Source organism: Hirsutella rhossiliensis (assembly GCF_020360975.1).
Source record: "Hirsutella rhossiliensis strain HR02 chromosome Unknown scaffold00005, whole genome shotgun sequence".
In the NCBI taxonomy this organism is placed as follows: domain Eukaryota; kingdom Fungi; phylum Ascomycota; class Sordariomycetes; order Hypocreales; family Ophiocordycipitaceae; genus Hirsutella; species Hirsutella rhossiliensis.
Genome location: NW_025408671.1, coordinates 5,581,367 through 5,603,557, shown reverse-complemented (window position 1 = coordinate 5,603,557; position 22,191 = coordinate 5,581,367). Strand labels below are relative to the sequence as shown.

At 57.4% G+C, this 22,191-nt stretch overlaps 7 protein-coding genes across 7 annotated transcripts; 4 read left to right on the top strand and 3 right to left on the bottom strand.

Annotated features, from left to right (window-relative positions):
- Nucleotides 1-862: 862 nt before the first annotated feature.
- HRG_06186 (ATPase family associated with various cellular activities (AAA) domain-containing protein) lies at nucleotides 863-2,016 on the top strand (the record flags this gene model as incomplete). The annotated part of the gene is made up of 2 exons (XM_044864657.1): nucleotides 863-1,471; nucleotides 1,699-2,016. The coding sequence occupies 2 exons, from the start codon at nucleotides 863-865 to the stop codon at nucleotides 2,014-2,016; spliced, it is 927 nt and encodes a 308-aa protein (XP_044721189.1).
- A 1,651-nt stretch (nucleotides 2,017-3,667) lies between these two features.
- On the top strand, nucleotides 3,668-9,455 carry HRG_06185 (DNA-binding domain-containing protein; the record flags this gene model as incomplete). Its single annotated transcript, XM_044864656.1, has 5 exons — nucleotides 3,668-3,790; nucleotides 3,836-4,198; nucleotides 4,471-4,746; nucleotides 4,809-9,240; nucleotides 9,295-9,455. 5 exons carry the CDS (start codon nucleotides 3,668-3,670, stop codon nucleotides 9,453-9,455), a joined length of 5,355 nt encoding a protein of 1,784 aa, XP_044721188.1.
- A 1,463-nt stretch (nucleotides 9,456-10,918) lies between these two features.
- On the top strand, nucleotides 10,919-12,154 carry HRG_06184 (uncharacterized protein; the record flags this gene model as incomplete). The annotated part of the gene is made up of 1 exon (XM_044864655.1): nucleotides 10,919-12,154. The coding sequence occupies one exon, from the start codon at nucleotides 10,919-10,921 to the stop codon at nucleotides 12,152-12,154; it is 1,236 nt and encodes a 411-aa protein (XP_044721187.1).
- A 1,217-nt stretch (nucleotides 12,155-13,371) lies between these two features.
- HRG_06183 (cation transport protein) lies at nucleotides 13,372-14,611 on the top strand (the record flags this gene model as incomplete). The annotated part of the gene is made up of 5 exons (XM_044864654.1): nucleotides 13,372-13,396; nucleotides 13,440-13,452; nucleotides 13,538-14,252; nucleotides 14,319-14,362; nucleotides 14,416-14,611. The coding sequence occupies 5 exons, from the start codon at nucleotides 13,372-13,374 to the stop codon at nucleotides 14,609-14,611; spliced, it is 993 nt and encodes a 330-aa protein (XP_044721186.1).
- Nucleotides 14,612-16,895: 2,284 nt separating this feature from the next.
- HRG_06182 (uncharacterized protein) lies at nucleotides 16,896-18,278 on the bottom strand (the record flags this gene model as incomplete). The annotated part of the gene is made up of 1 exon (XM_044864653.1): nucleotides 16,896-18,278. One exon carries the CDS (start codon nucleotides 18,276-18,278, stop codon nucleotides 16,896-16,898), a length of 1,383 nt encoding a protein of 460 aa, XP_044721185.1.
- Nucleotides 18,279-19,290: 1,012 nt separating this feature from the next.
- Nucleotides 19,291-19,681, bottom strand: HRG_06181 (uncharacterized protein; the record flags this gene model as incomplete). Its single annotated transcript, XM_044864652.1, has 2 exons — nucleotides 19,291-19,358; nucleotides 19,414-19,681. The coding sequence occupies 2 exons, from the start codon at nucleotides 19,679-19,681 to the stop codon at nucleotides 19,291-19,293; spliced, it is 336 nt and encodes a 111-aa protein (XP_044721184.1).
- Nucleotides 19,682-20,040: 359 nt separating this feature from the next.
- On the bottom strand, nucleotides 20,041-21,647 carry HRG_06180 (uncharacterized protein; the record flags this gene model as incomplete). The annotated part of the gene is made up of 4 exons (XM_044864651.1): nucleotides 20,041-20,415; nucleotides 20,471-21,316; nucleotides 21,368-21,445; nucleotides 21,504-21,647. The coding sequence occupies 4 exons, from the start codon at nucleotides 21,645-21,647 to the stop codon at nucleotides 20,041-20,043; spliced, it is 1,443 nt and encodes a 480-aa protein (XP_044721183.1).
- Nucleotides 21,648-22,191: the final 544 nt, after the last annotated feature.

The following is a 22,191-nucleotide window of genomic DNA, read 5'->3' as shown; positions in this document are numbered from 1 at the left end:
GCCCGGGACAGGGAAAACGACGGTGGCCAAGCTATATGGGGAGATCCTGGCCGACCTGGGGCTCTTGTCCAGCGGCGAGGTGGTTGTCAAGACGCCGGCAGACTTTGTCGGTGCAGCCATTGGCCAATCCGAAGCACAAACCAAGGGTATCCTAGCGGCGACTATCGGAAAGGTTCTTGTCATTGACGAAGCATACGGGCTGTACGGCGGCGGAGGTGGACTAGGCTCCGTGACCGATCCGTACAGAGTCGCCGTCGTGGACACCATTGTCGCCGAGGTGCAGAACGTGCCCGGCGAGGATCGCTGCGTCATCCTCCTCGGGTATCAGGAACAGATGGAAAAGATGTTTCAACACGTCAACCCCGGTCTCAGTCGCAGGTTCGCCATCGATTCGCCCTTTACCTTTGAGGACTTTGACGACGAGGAGCTCCGGTGCATCTTGGACCTGAAGCTAAAGGCTTCCGGCTTCGTCACCACTGGTCAGGGCAAGCGAGCTGCCGTCGAGGTGCTTGGCCGAGAGCGCAACCGGCCCAGTTTTGGCAACGGCGGTGCAGTGGAAAACCTGCTGTCCAAGGCAAAGGCGAATTTCCAGAAGCGAGCGTCACAGGGCACGGCACGAAAGAACGTGCTCGAGGCAACCGACTTTGACGAAAAGTACAATCGTGCCGACAAGGCTGAAACCGACGTGGCCATGCTCTTCAAAGGCGAAGTCGGTCGCGACAAGATCATTACGTTCCTTGAGGAACTCCAGAAGCGCGTCAAGCAGCTCAGGAGCATAGGCTTTGACCCGAAAGAGGAGATTCCCTTCAACTTCCTGTTCCGAGGGCCACCGGGAACTGGAAAGACGACGACGGCGCGGAAAATGGGAAAGGTGTACTTCGACATGGACATACTGGCCGAAGCCAAGGTGATTGAGTGCTCCGCGACAGAGTTGGTTGGCCAGTACGTCGGCCAGACAGGACCCAAGGTGCAGCAAGTGCTCGATCGGGCACTCGGACGCATCTTGTTCATCGATGAGGCTTACCGCCTTGCAGGAGGCGGCGGCTTCGCCAAGGAGGCGATGGACGAGCTGGTGGACTCGATGACCAAGCCCAAGTACCAAGGCAAGATGATTCTTATCCTCGCCGGCTATGTGGACTACATCAACCACCTCCTGTCGGTCAATCCTGGAATGTCCAGCCGCTTCCCAGAATCGATAGATTTCGATGCACTTGGGGCTCAAGACTGTGCCAAGCTGCTTGCGAGCCTGCTGGGCCAGAAGAAGGCGGAGCTGCGACGAAGAGGAAAAGACGTCGACATGGCTTGCCTTGAAGCGCCGTCCAATGCGTTCAACGCGGAAATGCTTGACAGATTCCACTCTCTCGCTAGGACCAAAGGCTGGGGCAACGCGAGAGATGTCAAGCAGCTGGCCAAGTTTGTGTTTCGCCGCATCAACCTGATGTCCAAAGTAATCAGGCTGGAGGAAGAGCAGGTGGGTGCAGAGCTTGACAAGATGCTGGACGACAGGCTGGCGAGAGAGGGCGCGAAGATGGCGTCATGTCCAGTTGCTGCGCCAATGACGGAGCCCGATGGGGGTTCTCAGCGACGGCCGAGTGCCAATGTTTCTTGGAGCGTGGTCGAAAGCAGTCGAGCCGAGGATTCGACCACCGAAGCTCCCCCCAAGAGAAGGTGGAAGCTGCACGACAAGACACATGTCAGGCAGTGCGCGATGCCGGTGTCAGCGACAAGGTCTGGAACCAGCTCCAGCTTGACCGAGCCGAGGCAGTGCGCAAGGAGACAGAGTACGGCAAGCTCAAGAAGGCGCAAAAGTCGGCAAGGGGGGCGGACCGAGAGAGAATCGTGCGTCAAGTGCTGGAGGAAGAAGAGCGACGGAAGCGAGAAGCTTCTGCCAAGGCGCGGCTCAAGGCGTTTGGAGTCTGTCCCGTCGGCTACAAGTGGATCAGGCAGGAGGGAGGATATCGCTGCGCGGGCGGCTCGCATTGGATGTCGGATGGCGACTTGAAGGGGATGAAGTGAGTGGTTAGGTGTTTTAGTCTGTAGCAACGACGAGGTGGCGTGTCTGAGACGGCGACATTTGGTAGAGGCTTTTGGGTGAATGATGCAGGGAAGAGGTGATGGCAGTGGTCACGTGGGGAGGCCAGGCGTTCCGGGGACAAGGTTCCGTCATTCCGGCCTGCGATGCAGCATTGCTCTCTCGGAATGGAAATGACGTCTCCGGGTATACATAGACAGACGTGCACTGCAGCAGGTACTCCGTAAGAGTGCTGTTTTTGAACAGGCACTTCGCAATAGGTAGGCTGGACGAGGACGCCCCAACATATACACCCGTGCATGACGGCTGTCCAGAAGTCATCCAACCCTGAGAGGTGAAGGGCGGCTTGAACTTCTCGATGCGGGGAGAGTTGTCGATTCTGGTTGCGTAACTTACCGTACTCCGTCAAGCTGCTGTTGGCCGACGGATGATTGTTTTGCGACGTCTCGTCTCGGCTGTACGCGTGGATAACCAAGTAACTTAGTGACATTTACCATGGTTCAATGACGGGGGCGCTGATTGGCTGCAGCTGGGGAAAGCATCGTTTTCGGCTCAAACCACGAGCGGCGTCAACCAACACGTCCAAGCAACGTCGCCAGCTGGAGAGGGCGTGGATGCTTATCAGAAGAAGCCTCTGCCGCCGGGGAGGACTCGTGTCTTTCAGCTTTTAACGCGTGGCCGCCGTGTCCCGCAGTTGCTCCGTAGCTGCAGCGGAGATACAGTCGGACGCACACGCACAGACAATGGGTATGCGTGGTCGTTTGCCGAGGGCTGGGACGAGGGAGTCAGCATCGTGAGCGGTACGTGGTTTGGAGGTACTCGGAGCCCCATGTTGAGGTAGCCGCCGCTAGTCCAGGGTCTTGATGGGGAGCGCTGGGGTGCTCGAGGTACCGCCAGATACTTGAGGCTGTCCGACACTGGTACACGCGCCACGTGTAGTGTCAGCTCGTCGACGGTGGATGCAGATGTGGAGAGACGGAGAGGGAAAGGTGAAGAAGACGGGATTGACAATACACATGCGAATGGCGAAAAACAGCTCTTTCCAAGACAAAACAAAAAGAATGAGCATCGTGAACAGAACGAGGGGGAAGAAAGACTGAGGCTCTCGATTTCTTGGCCCGCCCGTTCTCGTGTATTGTTGGACGTCTGTGGGGACCCCTGGTGAAAAACGCCCTGCTGCGACATCATCACCACCTTTCGCCGCTGCATCACCGCAGGCGGCCGCGGTCCTTTTTTTCCCGCTCTCTTGTCCATCCATGCTTTCCGATGCGCGATCCCCGGTTAGCCCATCTCCATCATCACCACCCACTTGGCCGTCGACGTTTCAACCAGCCTCTGGCCACCTCCCCAAACACCAAACAGACACATCGCCATCGCCAAACAGAGGGGATCCTTTGCCTTGGCACGGATCCGAAAAGGGTCAACTCTCTTTTCCCTCCTCCCTAACCCAAAACCTGCATCGGCTCTGTCCCGCCCCCGGTTCCCTTTCTTCTCTGGACCCTCATTCCCCTCTCTCATCCATCCGCCGCCACCATCATCGCCTTTGCCATCATCGCACCATAATCGGCCGACCGGGCGCGCGCGCGTAAGCATTGCACATGGGTTCGCCTTGCTGAAGCCTCCCCAGGCCTCATCATGGACAACAGCTTCCGCTCCACGGTGCTGCACGGCCCCGACGACGGCGACGAGCGCGACAGGCTGCCGCGCCGCGACGTGGTCAAGGCCGACGCACACCACCACCACCGCCAGTCGCCCTACGTTGGCCTGCGCTCGCCCACGCGCGACTTCCATGCTCCTCCGCAGCCTCCCTACGAGTACTCGCCGCCAAACCACAACGCCAATCGCACCTCGCTGCTCCACTCGCCGCTGCACAGTCACAGTCACAACCACAGCCCCTACATGGCATCGTCGTCGGCTGCCCGCCCCGACGCTGACGCTGCCACGGTCCATGCGCTGCCTCCAGGGCTCGCCTCGTCGTCGGCCTCGTCGGCCAACCACCACCACACCCACGGCCAAGGCCTGTCGCCGCGTCACAGCAGCACCTACTTCGCACCCTCGTCCGAGGCGTCCTCGCAAAAGCCTGCGTCTGGCAGCTACTACGACCCCACGACCGATACCACAAACCAGCGTCGGGTCTCAGACTCCTGGCGCGCCTCCACGCCAAAGGTAAGCCCACCCGGGCCCAGTCCACTTCTTTTTTTCTCCTCCACCTGGGCTTTTCGCTCGTCCACCCACCGACCGTTCCCCCTTGCTCTTCCCGTCGCCCTTCATCATCATCCGGCTTGTCTATCCTTGCTCGACTTTTTTTTCCTTTTGACTCAAATCTCCACTTCCCACGCATCGCTTGTCCATCATCATCATGGCTGCATCCTCCCTTGCAGCCATTCCATCTCTGACCTGACCTGTTCCCTCCCCCGGCTTACTCGTCTCACTCGCAGCCGCCCGACCAGCATCCGTCCTACTACAACGGCTCCTACGCATCACCCAGAGCCTCCTCATACAGTCGGCCGCGCAGCCCGCTGTCCCACTCGCACCCAAAGCTGCCTGCCGGTTCCCTTAGCCCGCCTAGCCACCGGCCTCAAATGCGCTCGCCTACACGCCGCATCACCCCCTCGGCAGCCCCGGTAACGGCACCCAACGGCTCCGTCCTGCCGCCCGCCATGAAGCCCGACCCTTCGGCCGCTTCGTCTCCGAAGCCTGCCGCTGCTTCAAGCGTACGTCGCCCTCCACGGCTGTTGTCAATCGTCCCCTGCATGCTAACAATGACTCTCCGCAGACACCTAGCCGTACTGCCGACCCCATGTCCTTTTCCAACATCTTGTCTAGCTCCGAGCCAGCCCCAAAGCCGGCATCTCGGCAGCTTGTCGTCCCCCAGGTCTCGGAACCCGAGCCCGAGCCTGAAGCCGACGCTGATGCCGAAGCGGACAAAGAGCTTGATACCGAGCCCGAGCCCATCACGGCCAAAAAGATGGAAATCGTCGTCAAGAAAAAGGCGGCCCGGAGGTCCACCAAGGGCCGTGCCTCCGACATCAGAGATGCCGAAGCACCCAAGAGCAAACGCAGATCGGTGAAGAAGGAGTCGCCTACGCCTCGCCCCTCGTCCAAGCGCCAGGCCAACGGCCTGCCGAAGCCCAAGACCTGGTCGACTGAGATGGAAAAGAAGATTCAAAACTCGGAGCTTGTCATCGACAATGACGCCTCGAAGCTGGATCCGACCGAGTTCGACGAGGAGCAATACAAGGAGCGAGCCACAAAGCGCCGGCGCATCATGGCCGACCTTGACAACGACCAGAGCCGCCTTCGCCGCGACGACTTCGCCGACAAGGCCTGCAAGAAGCTGACGTCCCATTCAGAGCTTGGCAAGCGACGGTACGACGATGTCTTTTACGACGAGGCACTGCACGAGGTTCGCGAACAGGAACTGTTTGCCGAAAAAGAACGCAAGAAAGACATGCAACGCAAGCGGCGGCGCGAAAAGTCCATGGCCGTCACCATTGAGCAAAAGGAGGCAGCCCTGGCCCGCGCCGTCGCCGCCATCGACGAGGCCGAGCGTCAGAAGCATCTCCGCGATGCTGAGCGGGCCAACAAAAAGGCCGAGCAGACCAAGCTCATCCTGCAAAAGGGCATCAAGGGCCCGGCCCGCAACATTGAGCTCAGCCTCGACGGAGGAGCAATGTCGAGCTTCCTGGCCTCGGACGCCGAGACCCCCAAGGCCAAGTCCAAGTCCAAGGGCTCCCGGCCCAAGAAGTCCAAGGAACAGAAGCAGGCGGAGAAGGACTCGGCCGAGGCCGCCCAAGCCGCACTAGATGCCGGCAAGGAGCTGCCGCCCAAGGAAGAGGGCAAAGTCCGCATCAAGATCAAGGGCCGGTCCAAGGACAAGGACAAGGATAAAGACTTGGACAAAGACAAGGAAAAAGACAAGGACAAGGTCAAGGAAAAGGGAAGAGGCAAGGACAAGGCCAGGGCTAAGGACAAGGACAGGCCGGACCTGGAAAATGACTCGAAAGATGCCGAGCAGGAAGCCAAGGACGAGGCTGCTGAGCTGGAGAAAAAGTTCACGTCCAAGGGCTACAACCAAATCTACGAGCAAATCTGGCGCGACATGGCCCGCAAGGATGTCAACAAAACTTTCAAGCTCGCCGTCGACTCCTTCGCCACAAAGGGCTCCAATCTCAAGAAGACGGCCATTCTGGCGTCCAAGGAGGCCAAACGATGGCAGCTGCGGACCAACAAGGGCACCAAGGACCTGCAGGCTCGCGCCAAGCGTGTCATGCGCGATATGATGAGCTTCTGGAAACGCAATGAGCGCGAGGAGCGAGACCTCCGTAAGGCCGCCGAGAAGCAGGAAATCGAGAACGCGCGTCGAGAGGAAGCCGACCGCGAGGCGGCCCGTCAGAAGAGAAAGCTCAACTTCCTCATTTCCCAGACAGAGCTATACTCGCACTTTATCGGCAAGAAGATCAAGACGGACGAAGTGGAGCGAAGCACCGACCACCCAGATGTCGCTAAGGACGGCCACGAGGCCTCGGGGAAGAAGCTCGACATCGCGGAACCTACCGGGCCTCTTGGCGGCAAGGTTACAAGATTTGAGAACCTGGATTTTGATGACGAAGACGAGACTAATCTCAAGGCCGCGGCCATGGCAAATGCCCAGAATGCCATCGCTGAGGCCCAGAAGAAGGCCCGCGACTTCAACAACCAGGGCCTGGACATGGACGAAGAGGGAGAGATGAACTTTCAGAATCCGACGGGTCTTGGCGACGTGGAGATTGAGCAGCCCAAGCTCATCAACACACAGCTCAAGGAATACCAGCTCAAGGGCCTCAACTGGCTCGTCAACCTGTACGAGCAGGGTATCAACGGCATCCTGGCCGACGAGATGGGTCTCGGCAAGACGGTCCAGTCCATCTCTGTCATGGCGTACCTTGCTGAGAAGCACGACATCTGGGGCCCCTTCTTGGTCGTCGCGCCGGCGTCGACGCTGCACAACTGGCAGCAAGAAATTGCCAAGTTTGTGCCCGAGTTCAAGATCCTGCCGTACTGGGGCAGCGCTGGCGACCGCAAGGTGCTGCGAAAGTTCTGGGACAGGAAGCACTCGACCTACCGCAAAGACGCAGCCTTCCACGTGTGTGTGACCTCGTATCAGCTGGTCGTGTCCGATGTCGCCTACTTCCAGAAGATGCGATGGCAGTACATGATCCTCGATGAGGCACAGGCCATCAAGAGCTCGTCCAGCTCGCGTTGGAAGTCGTTGCTGGGCTTCCACTGCCGCAACCGGCTGCTGCTCACCGGAACGCCCATCCAGAACAACATGCAGGAGCTGTGGGCGCTGCTCCATTTCATTATGCCTTCGCTCTTCGACTCGCATGACGAGTTTAGCGAGTGGTTCTCCAAGGACATTGAGTCGCACGCCCAGAGCAACACGAAACTCAACGAGGACCAGCTCAAGCGCCTCCACATGATCCTGAAGCCCTTTATGCTTCGCCGCGTCAAGAAGCATGTGCAAAAGGAGCTTGGCGACAAGATTGAGCTGGACGTTTTCTGCGACCTCACTTATCGACAGCGGGCCTTTTATAGTAACCTGAGGAACCAGATCAACATCATGGATCTTGTCGAAAAGGCCACCATGGGCGACGACCAGGACTCGGGGACCCTCATGAACCTGGTCATGCAGTTCCGAAAGGTGTGCAACCACCCCGACCTGTTCGAACGTGCCGAAGTTCGCTCGCCGTTCTCGTGCGGCTACTTCGCCGAGACTGCGTCGTTTGTACGCGAGGGCAACAACGTGCCCGTCGGCTACTCGACCCGCAGCTTGATCAACTATGCGCTGCCCAGGCTTGTCTGGGCTCAAGGCGGTCGGCTCTACAAGGCCGGCAGCGACAACCAACAGGCTGGATGGAGGAACAAGGCTCTGGGCCACATGATGAACATTTGGGCCCCTGAAAACGTACGTCAAAGTGCCGACGGCTCCCAAGCCTTTTCCTGGCTTCGCTTCGCCGACTCGGCCCCCGGCGACGTGTACAAGGCGGCCCACGAGGGCCTGTTCACGCGAGCCGTGCACGAGCTGCAACGCCACAACCGCCTAGGCCACTTGAAGATTGTGTACGACGAGGCCGAGGACAACAGCGTCACCCCCGCGCATGCACTGTTTCAGATTCGAGCTCGAGCGGACCGCAAGCCTCTGGCGGACGTGACCAAGGAAGGCGTTCTCGACAGCCTGATGAACATTGCGCGCCAAGCCTACCGCGACTCGGGCATGAGCCGGCTCGAGATGGCTGGAAGACCGCGCGCCTCGGCTCCCCCCGTTGACGTCTCGTGCAACAGCGTAAGTGCGGTCACGGAACGCGAGACCATCATGTTCAACGTCGACATTCGCAAGGCGCTATACGGCCCGACCCTGGAGGAAGAAAAGTCTCTGGTGGAGAAGAAGGTGCCACTGGCGCTGTGGCCGCCAAACAGCCTCCTCCCGAAGCCGGACAGCGACAAGAACCGGTTCACCAACATTGTCGTCCCCTCGATGCAGCGGTTTGTCACCGACAGCGGCAAGCTGGCCAAGCTCGACGAGCTGCTCTCCAAGCTCAAGAATGAGGGCCATCGCGTGCTGCTGTACTTTCAAATGACGCGCATGATTGACATGATGGAGGAGTACCTGACATACCGCAACTACAAGTACTGCCGCCTTGACGGCTCGACCAAGCTGGAGGACAGACGTGACACGGTTCACGATTTCCAGACGCGACCCGAGATCTTCATCTTCCTCTTGTCGACGCGAGCGGGTGGTCTGGGCATCAACCTCACGACGGCGGACACGGTCATATTCTACGACTCTGACTGGAATCCGACGATTGACTCGCAGGCCATGGACCGAGCGCACAGACTGGGGCAGACGAAGCAGGTGACGGTGTACCGCCTCATCACAAAGGGCACAATCGAGGAGCGGATCCGCAAGCGAGCACTACAGAAGGAGGAGGTGCAGCGTGTGGTCATCCAAGGTGGAGGCGCCAGCGTCGACTTTTCTGGCCGTCGCGCTCCCGAGAACCGCAATCGCGACATCGCCATGTGGCTAGCCGACGACGAGCAGGCAGAGATGATTGAGCGCCGCGAAAAGGAAATGCTCGAGTCTGGGGAGCTGGACAAGCAGAAGAAGAAGGGCGGCAAGCGAAAGAAGGCGGAAGCTGCCGCCAGCCTCGATGACATGTATCATGAAGGTGAGTTGCTTTGCTATTCGAATTCGGAAAGACTAGTTGCTAACGAGGAGACAGGCGAGGGCAACTTTGATGACGGCAGCAAGGGCGGCGCGTCTGGCACTGCGACACCGGCTGAGAGCGATGTCAAGGGTAAGAAGGGCAAGGTCAAGGGCGGCAAGAGGGCCAAGACGACGAAGCAGCGCCTCGCCATTGCAGACGGCAAGGTTGACTTTTGAGCCGCCCAATTACACAACAGGGCCCATGAGCAAGAAGGATGAAGCATGTGATCTGCGACTCGTTTGTATCAACATTTAAAGACGGAATACATGGGAAGGCTAGGGAGTGACGGGGCGCAAAGCTGGTTCTTTTGTCGAGTGGCGGGCACAAGGTGCTTGTTTGCTGTTGGGACCGCGGACGAGATGGTGACCCGAAGCAAGAGCTGGGCTCGCTGAAAAGAATATGAGCCTCGCTGGTAACTGGGACATGACAAAAAGGCACGCTCGCAGCACGGGAGTGTTGTACTATAATAGACTGGTATACACTAGATTCCTCGGCCGTTGCTCGTTTGCCGTGCAATGTCGGGCGGGGCAGATGCATGCGTCCGGTGATCTCGCGAGTCTCTCTGACTTGAATCGGCTGGACTTTATGCCGTCCCTCAGCTGGCCCGGCTGTGTCGTCTTCTTTCTTCCGTGTCTTGACACATTTGCGGATGCCATTGGCCGCAGCGTGCCTCGGAGAGTGAGGGCGAACGGGCCGTATTTGATATTCCGGCTCTCCGTGGCAACTTGAGCAAAGAATGGCAAAGAATAACGACTAAAGGCCAGGTCTGGACTGAAGAGCGAAACTCTCGGGCCTCGAAACAACATGAGCAACTAGCCTGTGAGTAAGGGGGAGTTGAATCGACTCGGAACAGGAGTCGGAAGAGCTCAGGCTCTGCCCACAAGAGCAACGACGCTCGACTGGAACCCAGACAAGTAAAAAATGGATTGATGCCTTGACCTCGCAGTTGTCTGAGGTCTCCACTTGAGCGGTATTCAAACAAGAAAGCTGGGACCCCTCGATAGGAAGAGCAAGGGAGAAACGTAAAGACAAGAGTTCAACTCGGGCAACCTGGAGAAACTCGTACACAAGGAATGAGAAACACGGAAGCGGTGCTGAAGCTTAAAATGGCAGCTTCAAACCTGTTTGTGTCAAAAGGCTCAGGACGCGGCGCCTTCATGTTGGCATTACGTGCCGCGTTGCCGCGCCGACACCCACGCGACGTGAACCGCGTTCAAGGTTCTGCCAACGCCTCTCATATGGCGAGTGACCAGACCGAATGGTTTTGAATTCCGTCGCGCAAGTCCCAGTAGCCGGCCGATACAAAGCAACCTTGCCCTTGTTTCGCGAGGCTGCCAGCTGCCCGCCCCCCGTTTCGGCCATTGGTTTCTTTCCCAGATTTCGTCTCGCATCTCTGCCGAGATAGGCCGACAGAGGTGCTTGCAAGGTGTGCGAGGGAATCCCTGGCTCCTTTTTCGAGGGAAAGAACTCAACGTTGCAAGCCGGCGGTGAACTCTCCTCCTCCACCGTGGGCTTTTCTATCCTTCTTGATCTTCTCCAGCTTCAGACGACTTTCGAACAAGGCCAAGAGAGTCTAGGTTATGGAGACATGAGCTCGGTCAACGACAAGCAAGCTTTCGTCTCACCGAAAACAGACAAGATGGATGTCACGGGTGGCTGCACCGATCCGCCCCCCGACTTTCTGTTGCTCGATTCGCCCAACGAGGGCGAGGCAGGCACCTTTGCCTGCCCATTCGACGGATGCGACGGCGTCGTGTGTGGCTCGGCTCAAGAGTGTCACATTCATCTGAAGGAATGGCACTCACCACCCTATGCCTGCGCCGGTTGCGAAGCCTACTTTGCGGCGCAGCCGGCGCTTGCCCGTCATGTCAAGGCGACGGGCCATCAGAAATGGGTCTGCGCGAAGAACGGGTGCGAATTGAAGGGGTTCGAGTTTGAGAGTCACCTGGAATATCGGAAACATGTTATCGTTTCCACCTCGCACCGCAGCCTCGGGCAGCGAGACGGTACCCGATACCCGGACAAAGTCACCGACCCTGATGAGACGCTGTCTGAAGGGTCGGCTGAAGACTACTTTCTATGCATCGAGCCTTGCTGCTGCCGATATCTGCAGCAGTGGACCGAGCGCATGTACGAGGTCCACGTCAAGAGCCACTGCCACGTTGCCGCCATCCAGGAAGAGGAGGCTCTGAGGAGGAAGCATCTCTCGGTGGAAGAGTTGGAACAGAAGCGGGAAGCTCGTCGCACGTTTCTCTGTGACGTCCGAGGATGCCCTCAGTTCGGCAAGTGTCTGGCCACGAGCCACTCATACTACTACCATATTCAGACATGGAGCCACCTCTTTCCTGTCGAGGCTTCCGTCCCCAAGAAGGACGACGACGACGATTTCTGGCTGCAGCCCGAGGCGCGTCACTGTACCGTCCACGGCTGCCTCCAGTTCGGCCGTCGCTTCACGACTGAAACCATATACCAACGGCATATCAAGTCGGTGCAGCATCTCCGGGCGGCGTGCAGGCAGCCGACGCGCAGCTCCCCCCGGATACAGAGGGTCAACCGTCGTCTGTTTGTGACTGTCCAGCCGGCCGACGAGGGGGACATTGGAGAAGACGCAGACGACGAGATGGGCGATTACGACGAAGCGCGGCAGCAACAACCAGGAAGCGCCTCGACCGCGGCTTGCAGCTCCTCGACGGAACCGTCTTCGCTGCCCAACACGCCGAGCTGCATGCCGCCACTGACGCCCGACCCGGGACTCGCTTCGCCGTCGCCGTCGAGACCGCGGCACGAGCTCTTCCTGGAGCGGCGCAACCGCCAGCTCGAGGAGGAGGTGCAGCGGCTGCAGGCACAGATGGACTGGCTCTGCCGCCAGAACTGATGGAGCACATCGGGATATACCGAGAGGAGGGGACGCGTGTTGCTTGTATCGGGATCTACCTGCATATTGGACGAGGGGGAAGATCCTCGAATGGCTCATGTTTGTGCTCTTACCCTTCCTCGCTCACAGCCCAGGGTTGAGGTTTGCGGCCTGATTCGCTGCTGTCGAGGTGTCGTTGCTCATTTTTGTCTTGACTCGTGGCAACTCACATGTTGCCATGTGGCTTGCTTGTCAGCTCTGACAACCATATACTGGCCTCGGATGACGCTGGGCTATACTCTTGTACAAGTGCTTTTGCTCGCAGAGTTTTCCAGGCCGTAACTAGAATCAACTTGATTAATGCAAAGACGAAACATCTATATATATTTGAATGTCTCTCGGGGGTTGCATTATGAACCGGAACGCGGCCCTCTGGCCCGGCAGAAAGACGCACAGAGACCATGGAGCCACGTAGGAGTCAGCCTCGCCTTTTTGGGCTACATGTGCACGCCGAGAGTGCTGTTACACCACGTTAACGCCGATGCAATTGACAGTTGACAGCCGCTGTTTGTTGGGGGGTATCTGCCTCTTTCGCCTTCTCTTTCCCTTCTAAGCGTCTGGCTGACGATAAATACTGGGATTGTCTGCGGAACCCCTTGGCCCACTCCGCGTCTAGGGGACCAGGGGGAACGGGGGGAGATGGTCGAGCTGTCAGCCTCCTTGCAGACTCCAATCGGCATCGTCGAAGTGCCATGCCTGACAGGGGTTGCTTGACGTGTCTGAAAGCATTCAGCTCTTACAATCCAAGCCAGGTTGTGCCCTCAGCCTCTTTACGTTGACGCACCTCGAGTCAGGTCACGACGAATTTTTGTTCACGGTTTGGGACTCATCTCATGTTCCGTTTCGATCACATGCGCCTCCTCCCGAACGGCAGCGTGAACGCCATTCGAGCTGCAGGTTGATGAAGCAGGTGGACAAATAGGGAGGGGAAGATTGATGATATTGAGCCCTCCGCATACGTGACAGACGGGCCTCGAATCAACGGCGCACGCTGCCGCGAGAAACATGACGTTGCGTGTCGTAGCCGAGTCTGAGCCAGACCGTGGTGGGAGGAGCTTTTGCTTATAGGGGTCGCCCAAGCCAATGGTTCGTCTTTTCCCTTTGCACATCCCCTTCCTCGCATGTAGCCCATGACGTCTCTGATCTGAGCTGGCGCACCTGGTGCTGCCGGTGCAGTCATGCTCACAGACATTGTCCCGGGAGGTAAACCACACGCTACACAGACTATCTCACAGAGATAGGCAAGACAAGAACTGGTGGTGAGTGAATCTCTGCAGCCGTCCTGAGAGAGCGAAGGCCACCAATCCGCCGACATGCCACCCCGTCTAACCGGACCAATATCAGGGCCTTCTACACGGCACAGTCCATGACGGATAACCTTGGCTTCACCCTCACACCAGACAACATGGCCCCCTTCCGCGACGCCGTCTGGCCGCTGCTGCTCATGAGCTTCCTCGGCTTCGCGGGCGAGACGCTCTACCCGGTCTTCCTGCGCCTCATCTTCTGGACCACGTCAAAGCTGGCGCCGCGCGACTCCCCGATGCGAGAGTCGTGTGCCTTTCTGCTCAACCACCCGCGTCGCTGCTACACGCTCCTCTTCCCCGGCGGCACAACCTGGGCGCTTTTCGGCATCATCTTTGCGCTTAGCTTTGTCGACACGCTGCTCATTGTCGTCCTGGACTGGCATAACCCCGAGGTCGCGAGCCTCTCCGTCGGGAAGCGCGTCGTCGCGGCTCTCTTCCAGGCGGTGGCGTCTCGTCACGCCGGCATGACGCCTTATACGTTGTCCAAAGTGCACCCTGCCGTGCAGTTCAGCTTGCTGGTCATGATGTACATATCCATCTACCCCGTTGCCCTGAGCGTTCGGACGTCGAACACATACGAAGAGAGGTCCGTCAGCCTATACGCATCAGAGGCCCAATATGATGAGAAGAAGGGATTCTCCTACCTGCTGCGGCACATGCAACAGCAGCTCAGCTTTGACTTGTGGTACATCTTTCTCGGGATCTTCCTTCTGGCGGTGTCGGAGTCATCCAAGATTCAAGATCGAAACGAACCGGCAAGTCCCCAGACAGAATCCAGCCGCTCCAAGGCACGGACACGATGAACTAACAAATAATATCAGTCGTTTGAAATCTTCCCCATCTTCTTCGAGGTTGTCTCGGCGTAGTAAGTCTTCAAGTCCAGTCATACTTGAGGCAATGTCTCTAACGTCCCGGAAGTGCCAACGTGGGTATAAGCCTTGGCCATCCCAGCACCACAGCGTCGCTCAGCGCAAAGTTTTCCGTGGTTGGGAAGCTCATCATCTGCGCCATGATGATCCGCGGCCGCCACCGCGCCCTGCCGTCTAAGCTCGACCGCGCCGTCATGTTGCCGGACGAGTATCTCTTGGAAAATCCGGAGGAAGAACCCTTATGACTATCGCATGAAACGAATTACGGCTCAATAAGCCTTAATTGGATCAGAATAACTCTCGGACCTTGATACAGGCATAGGGTGTGAAAGGATAAAATCCGTATGGGATTAGAAAGAGGGCGGCTTCAGTTTGGGAGTTGAGGAGCTGGAAAGGTTCTACGGACTAATTCGTTCTTTGATGGCAAGCTTGAGCCACCGGCTATATTCTGTGTTGGCATCTCGCGGAGTCAAGGAACGGGGAGTGGCCTTGAATGGGACTGGGATGCAGCAGGCTGAAACCGTTGAGTATTGAATTGCCGACTGCACGGGAGAATATACTATGGATCACGCTCTTTTGGGCCCATGGGCCATGCCAAGATGATATTCATACTGTCTGTACCCATCAACTTTTTTGAGCACCTGTGAAGGCTTTAAACCTTCCAAGAGCGGCTGAACAGGTAATTGTCGCTAGCAGTCGTCAACAGCAAGGCTACTTTATGCGTTGTGAAGCCACTGAAGTGACCGAATGTAGATCTACGTCTTGTCGACCTCTCGGGAAGAAGTCGATAGATTGATACTGGCACGTCGAAGGAGCTGAAATAGTAATACTGCCGTAATGAGACTCTGGATTCATAAGCTCAATTTGGATCAAGGGCAGTTTTATAGTAAAAGCGTAATAAACTAGAGAGCAAGTATCGCTACAACAGATGCAATTCTAAGTGCTCGCCCTACTGACAGTACTATAACCGTTAAGCTGAGAGAAACCGCTTGACCAGGCAAAGGATGGGACGCCTCAGTAGATGCATCGTGGGCGCGTTTTACATGATATTCTTCCCGCCGACAGCACCCAGTACCAGTTTCTCGATTCGAGCAACACCACTCTTCAAGAACCCGACAAGCGTACACTTGTGTCGCGGCTTGGACATCCCCGCCCGTCTTGAACAACATTGCTTTAGCCCTGCCCCGAGGACGTGCTTGTCAGTTCGTCGAGTGGATGAGCATCTCCACTGGCGCCTTCGTCATTCGTAGCCGGGTTACCAGAGTCGCTCCATCGCTCGTCGTACCAACCAGGCTCGCGAGTATCGCAGACTGGCGCACACAAGCCCGCGACGCTGAGCCCACCACAAAGGGCCAAAGTCTACGGCCTCGACGTCAGAGTCAGGTGCTTCGAAGAAATTAGCATCCAAACAGTTGAACACTCTGGTTGCGAGGCGTCTCGGGACGAGCCGGTTTCAGGTGTAGGTCTTCTCAAGTCATTCGCGTGGTTGTTGAAGGCCTCGCTGCCGACTCGCGTGCTGCTCCATTTATATGGAATCAAAACAACGTCTCCTTCGGGTCGGCGGTGTAGGGTGGTGGTGAGCTTGTGCATGGCTGAGACGCGGTGAGTAAAGCCAAGATCTTGCTGAAGAATGAAAGGCGAGGCACTCCAGCTCCGGGGTTGACATGCCTCACTTCAGTCGCCATGTCTCTCTGCCAGCGCCCACTAAAACCTGACAAACGACTCAAAGGAGTCATGGAACCTCCATGACTGCGCCACGACAAGGCCGAGACCCAGCACAGGTTTGGACTCGTACTGGTAAAGACGTTGTCGGTATATTGACAACAAGTACTAAGACTTTCCTGTCGTGCCTGGAGCAATCGTTGGTCGAGGCACACGGATGGAAACACATGTGAACGTTGCTCGCAGCAGTCTCTTGAGTGTGATTCGAAAGGGGGGTGAATACCGAGTGAAAAGAGAGCATAGATAACCAAACAAGATGCGACCTCATTGTGCCTTGTCCCCAAGGGGATGCTTGGTTATTCCGTTATTCCCAATGGAATCTCGAGCAGGTCTCAAGACTGTATGCCTGGACCTCTCTACTGCCTCCAGCAATATGTATTGGATGGATAGCTTTCAACAAACGCCGTACGCAGACTCTCGCCATCGATATTCGAGGAGAGAATCGTAAAAAGGCGAGACTGATAAATTTCTTCCAAACGCCCTCGACTCTCAATGCTATATCCCCGAGTTCCTTCTTGATAAAAGCAAATACCAACCTCTCAGAAGTATGCATCCCCTGGAAGAAGCGACCATCGTGCTCATCGTGTAAACACGCACGCCGCCCAAAGTCCCAAGCCGCCTTTGAAGCCGCCGCCGGTCTGCTCGGCCTTTGCCTCTTTCCTGAATCAGTATATCCGCATGTGTCCCGTATGCCCCCCTCCCTCGTAAAGGAAAAAAAAAGCGGTTCAAAGATCCCTGAAGCAGCCTGCAAATAGCTCTCGTAATTATATATCAATGCGCCCCATGTTTGTCGTCCCTTCGTCACTGCTAAATGTTGCCGAGCTCGTCTTCGTTATGGTGATGCTGGTCATTGCCTAGATCGCCACCTTCTTGACTGGCTTCGCTGTCATCGTCATTATCTGTGGCCTCTTCAGAATGATCAAGTGACTCCAGGTCTTCGACCTCAAGCCCCAAAGAGGAGTCCACCGGCGTCGGCCCACGATCGTCGTCCTCAGTGGCCTCTTCAGAATGATCAAGGGACTCCAGTTCGTCAAGCCCGAGTCCCAAAGAGGAGTCCGCCTGCAACGACACATGGTTCTCGAGGTCATCAGTGTCGCTCACGGCCTCGTCCACGCAATTGAAGCAGAACAATTCCGTTCCCGGAATCTCAATGTCGATAGCCTCATCGTCTCCAAAAAGGCACTCGTAAACCTCTCGGTCAATGGCAAGCTCGACTTCGGACAGGTCGGCGACGTCGTCGTCACCCTCGACGAGATAGACCTCCAGGTCAACTTCTGACACGCCTTCCGGGCCACCGACAAGCTGCACGTCGTGCAAAATGTTGACAGCATCGCCGTATTCGTAGACTGGCAGCGCCGAGACGTAGTTTTCCAACGTGATTACGTCGTCAAACTCATCGCCGCCGCCGTCCCTATCGTCGCTGTCGCAGTCGCTCCCACTAGGGGAGGGCAGACTGCTCCGCCGAGGAGTGGACAAGGAATGGCTGTCAAAGACATCCGTCACGGGCGTGATGAGGATGGCATCCGACGGAAGCGCAACCGAAAAGTTATCCGCTTGCGACGCCGTCGCCTCAGAGTCGAGAGCCGACTCATCATCATCGATAATGACGACCGGTCCGTCCTCGACATCACTCTGTGCAGGGTCCCAGGTGGGCAAGAGGTTGAAGCCAATCGAGAGGTTCTTGATGCCGACGCCAAGCTCCCGGGCTTGCGATAGCTTCAAGTTCCCCTTTATCACGATTTCCTCGCGGATCAGGTCTCCCAGGTCCTGTGAGACCTGGAAATCGACAAGGCGGTTCTGTATGACTGCATGAAGCGACTCGGTGTCCGGGTCCCAGTGCAGGTCGGGCCAAGTCGGCAGGCAGTCGTCGCCAATGCTGAGCTCGCCAAGCTCAACGCCAGCGGCCTTTGCCATTTCCAGGCGAGCGTTGGATTCTCGAACCATGTAGCAGTGGAGGTTTCGCGGGATAAGCTCCGTGGGGACGGCACTGCGCAGGAGCTCGACAAAGCTGTCCACCGTGGTCGAGCGGCTCGACGAGTCCCCGTCTTTTGAGCACATCGAGTTGACTTGAGGGAATTCAAAACGGTCGTGGCTGAGGGGGGAAACTTGTTTACCAGCAGAAAGCCGCGCGTCCGGCGTGGGAAGCTGAGAGTGCGCAAGGCCCGAGGCGGGCTCCTCGTCCGAGGACATCTCGCAGAGTTGTCCGGGCTGGCCCATCGATGTGTCGTGCGAAACGGCCCTGCTCTACCTTGACCCGATGCTTGATTCTTCGAACAGTGCAGAGATAGATGCGTGGCTAGGAACGAGTCGTTGGATCAAAAGTAAGAGCGTTTGGACACGAAAGGAGCATGAGAGAACGACGGTGGATGAGCTGGGAGGATGGCGATGACGCTTGCGCCCGCCTGCAGAGGACCCTGGCAACTCGGAACTCTTAAATCGAGGCCTGGCAACTGCCAGAGAGAAGTGCCAGTGTTGCCCCGAAATGCGAACACCAATTGGGTGTCAAGGATACACATGGGAACCAATCCCGCATTCACAAGACAATAGCAACAATAGCTCCAGCATCCATTGGCAACGCTCTTTTTCCTATTGCCGGCCAAGGAGAAAGCCCAGCTCGAATAGACATTCGCACCCTCCAGGCAGGCTACGCGTAAGATGGCCGTCAAGCAGAGCGGAGGAGATGCGGCCATCCGAATCGCCATTGTTGATCATCCACGTGGCTCGCCCATTGGGTCGTCGGTTACACATGGCTCGGGCATGTGCTGGCCACGCCCTTGCCCCGTGGTCTGTGCCTTTGGTTTGGACGCGGGCGCGCAGCCGGAGACGAGATGCCGCGAGTGCATCTCAGCTCAGCAACCACAAATTCGTCGCTTGTGAACCTGATGCAGCGCCTCGTTCAAGCAGGCTCTGCCCGCTCTGCAGCCCGGAGAAGCCTTTTCGACCCCCACCTTTTATTCGAGGGACAAGAATTGCCAAAAGCCGCCAGCCGAAGCATTGTGGAGGCCACATGCCCTACTTTCGCGTGCACTCATTACAGCCTTGCTCCGCACCACCCGAGAATTATTTCGTCAGTCTGTGACGTTGCCTGTCGTCTGCGGCCAGTTAGCAGTGAAGGCACGGCTTGGACGAGCAAGACTCATCTCACAACTCTTCCACGTCCCCTTGGTCGCTGCTCTCGGGACTCCCGTCGCGCGGCACGAAATCACTGAATCCCCTTCATTTCCTCCTCTCCGCCGTCATGCTTCTCCTCCCCATCAATCTCTGGCGCGTCTGCTCTGCAAGTCAGTGGCGGTCGCCCTCAACCTTGCCCGGTGCTGTCACCCACCTTTCATCTCTGCCTCGCCCTCGGCCTCCATTTTCCTCTTCATGGCGTAATTCATTTTCTTGTCCAGCTTCCGGGCCTTCTTGGCGCTGAGCTTGGCCCGAGGACCGCTCGTTGGCAGCAGCCCAGGCCTCGCACCGCGCGTGATGTCGGCCTTGCTGATCTTGTTCTTGCCAAAGGCGCACTGTTTTTGCCTCAACTTCTTGACCTTGGCCGCCCGCGCCGCAAGGCGGTTCTTGGACGGGCCGTTGGGGTTCTTGACGGACGGCATGAGGAGCAACGGCGGTATCTCGGTGACTGATGCAACTGGAGAGACAGTTTTGAAGTTTCGGCGGGTTGGAGAAGAAAAAAGATGCCCCGCCAGCCGTCCCCGCTACAGCCACCAAAGGCGGAAGAGGGACATGAAATCTTTGTAAGCGTCGACGCGTCATGTGTACGGCAACTTCATCCAACGTCATCAACGTCTTGTTAAAAGAGAGTTGCCATAAGAGTACATGAAGTGAATGGGAAAGTCTCTGATACCGCTTCACGACTTTAGAGCGCCCTAATCAAGGTTCCCGAATATCCCTTATTGCCGCAACGCCTTGAATATGCAAGTACCGTAGCCATTTTCCTCGCCATGTGCAGCCGCTATACCGACGACTCATTATTCTTGCCGAGGGTGCTTGGAGTGTCGAGGCTCGAACGGTCCTCACTACTCCTCAGCATCCGCCGTCTCTCGTCACCCTCGTCGTCGCTCGTCAATCCGTCCAGCTCAAACTCTTCGGCGTCTCGAAGCCGACCTTGTTCTGCAACTGCGTGCCGGTTGGCGTAGTCCTTGGTGGGGTCATCGGCATTCGCAAGGCGATCGTAGAGATGGACGAGCATGTTGGTGAACAAGAAGACGAGAAAGGCGAGAGAGTAGAGAATTAGGATGTACGACACGCCGTCCAGAGCCGACGCGTCTACGAGGGCCATCTGCTCCTCCGTTGCCCCCATGAACAGGAAACCCGCGGCATACAAAAGCTAGACGTCGTCAGCATCGATTATGAACTCGAGTCAGGCGCAAGACAGCACTCACGAATACGGGCATGTACTGAAAGCTGTTCCAGGAGCGGCCATCGTCCGCGACGGACTGCTTGTCCCCGAGGACAAAGGCAATCTCGATGATACGGGTCAGGCCGGCTGCCATGAGCGTCTTGCCGAACATGCCGTGCGTCATTGCGCTAACCATGAGCTCCTGAGGGTGCGCCGACATGGCCCAGCCAGTCATGAAGATGACAAATCCTGGAACAAAGTTGCGCTTCGGGTTCCCATCGCGGTCCCTGCTGAGGAATATGCCGGCCAAGCCCGCACACCACCAGATGATGCCCATGGTGGTATGCTGCCAGTCGTTCTTGACCCAGGCCGTGCCCCAGCGGTGCTCGGTAAAAGTGTTGACGCAGCCCCAGGCGGCGATGACGGCACTGTCGAAGAATTCCTGCGAGCGCCCAGAGCGCCGCATCCAGACCTGGCCGACGACGAGGATGATGGTCAAGAGGACGGCGTAGGCGACAAAGGCACTGCCCATGATGAAGTGGGCCAGGCACTGCCCCAGGTGATCGCCCTGGCAGAAGCCGAGGGTGGTGATTCCGCCAAAGATCATCTGGGTCCAGGAAAGAACGGGCATGGCTTTGCCGATGATGGAGTGGCACGGGCGGATGAGCTTGCGGATCCTGCCATTGACCCCTCTCTCCCAGTGGCCCTTGAGGTAGAGCCCCAGGACGACCTGGGCGACGAGGAGCAGCTGCAGGATGTTGGCGAAGCCAGAGTGGACGTTGCCGCCGACGAATTCACGGCCGCCATGGAGATGGCCGAGGAAAAAGCCGAGGAGGGCGAGAGAAGAACCGAATATTTGTGTCGGGACGTGCCAACGCGATTTGGTAATCTGTCCAGAAGTTGTCAGTGATGATGATGAGCCGAGGCAGGGTCAACGTACGCCCAGTATCATCCCGACGGGGAAGATGACGCCGTAGGCAAACATCTGGATGAAGATGTGGATCCATAGTACCGTATCCTGAGGAACTTTGTTAGCAGCAGTTGCTGTCGGATGGGAGCCGTCGACGGCCACGAACGATGGGGTCCGGAGACACGGTGTCTCCGGCGACAATCTTGCTGTTGCCCATGTGGTGTTCGTGTGCCGTGGAAGTGCTTGCGAGAAACAACGTGTAGAAGAGGAGAGCGGAGGGCGAAGCCCCTGGGACTCGATGGCGAGCCATGACGGCGGCTTCTCGTATGGGGACTCGGGCCTCCTGAGCGCGTGGAGGCTGGCCGTCACAGAGTACGGGTGTTTCGGGCGAATGACAGGCAACCACCAAGGTGCGGTAGCAATTTAAGCTCAATGCAACAGAGCAAGAAGAGGATGAAGGCCGCCGGAAGAGAGTGTCGGAGCAGGGGCGCCGACCTTTCCTTTACATTTGCCAAGAGTAACAACGAAGCCGTGCCCGAATCGTTGTCGGTTCAAGGGAGTCAGCAGAGGAGGGAAAAGGGATGCGGAGAGGCAAATGCGCACGTTATGATTGGACGGCATGCCTAGTGGGGCACTGCCTGACTGCCTACCAGGACTTTTCCCCTCTTGCACCAACGCGCCTTGCGGCCAAATTAAGTACAGTAGGTAATTAGGTAATTACAGTACGTAGTCACGAATGCAGAGCAGAGAGCCATGCGCCCTATTGACTTGACTTTGAAGAGAAAAGACGGATCATCATCGTCCCCGTCGTCACCTCCATTTTCATCACCACCATCACAGCACCAGCCATCGTC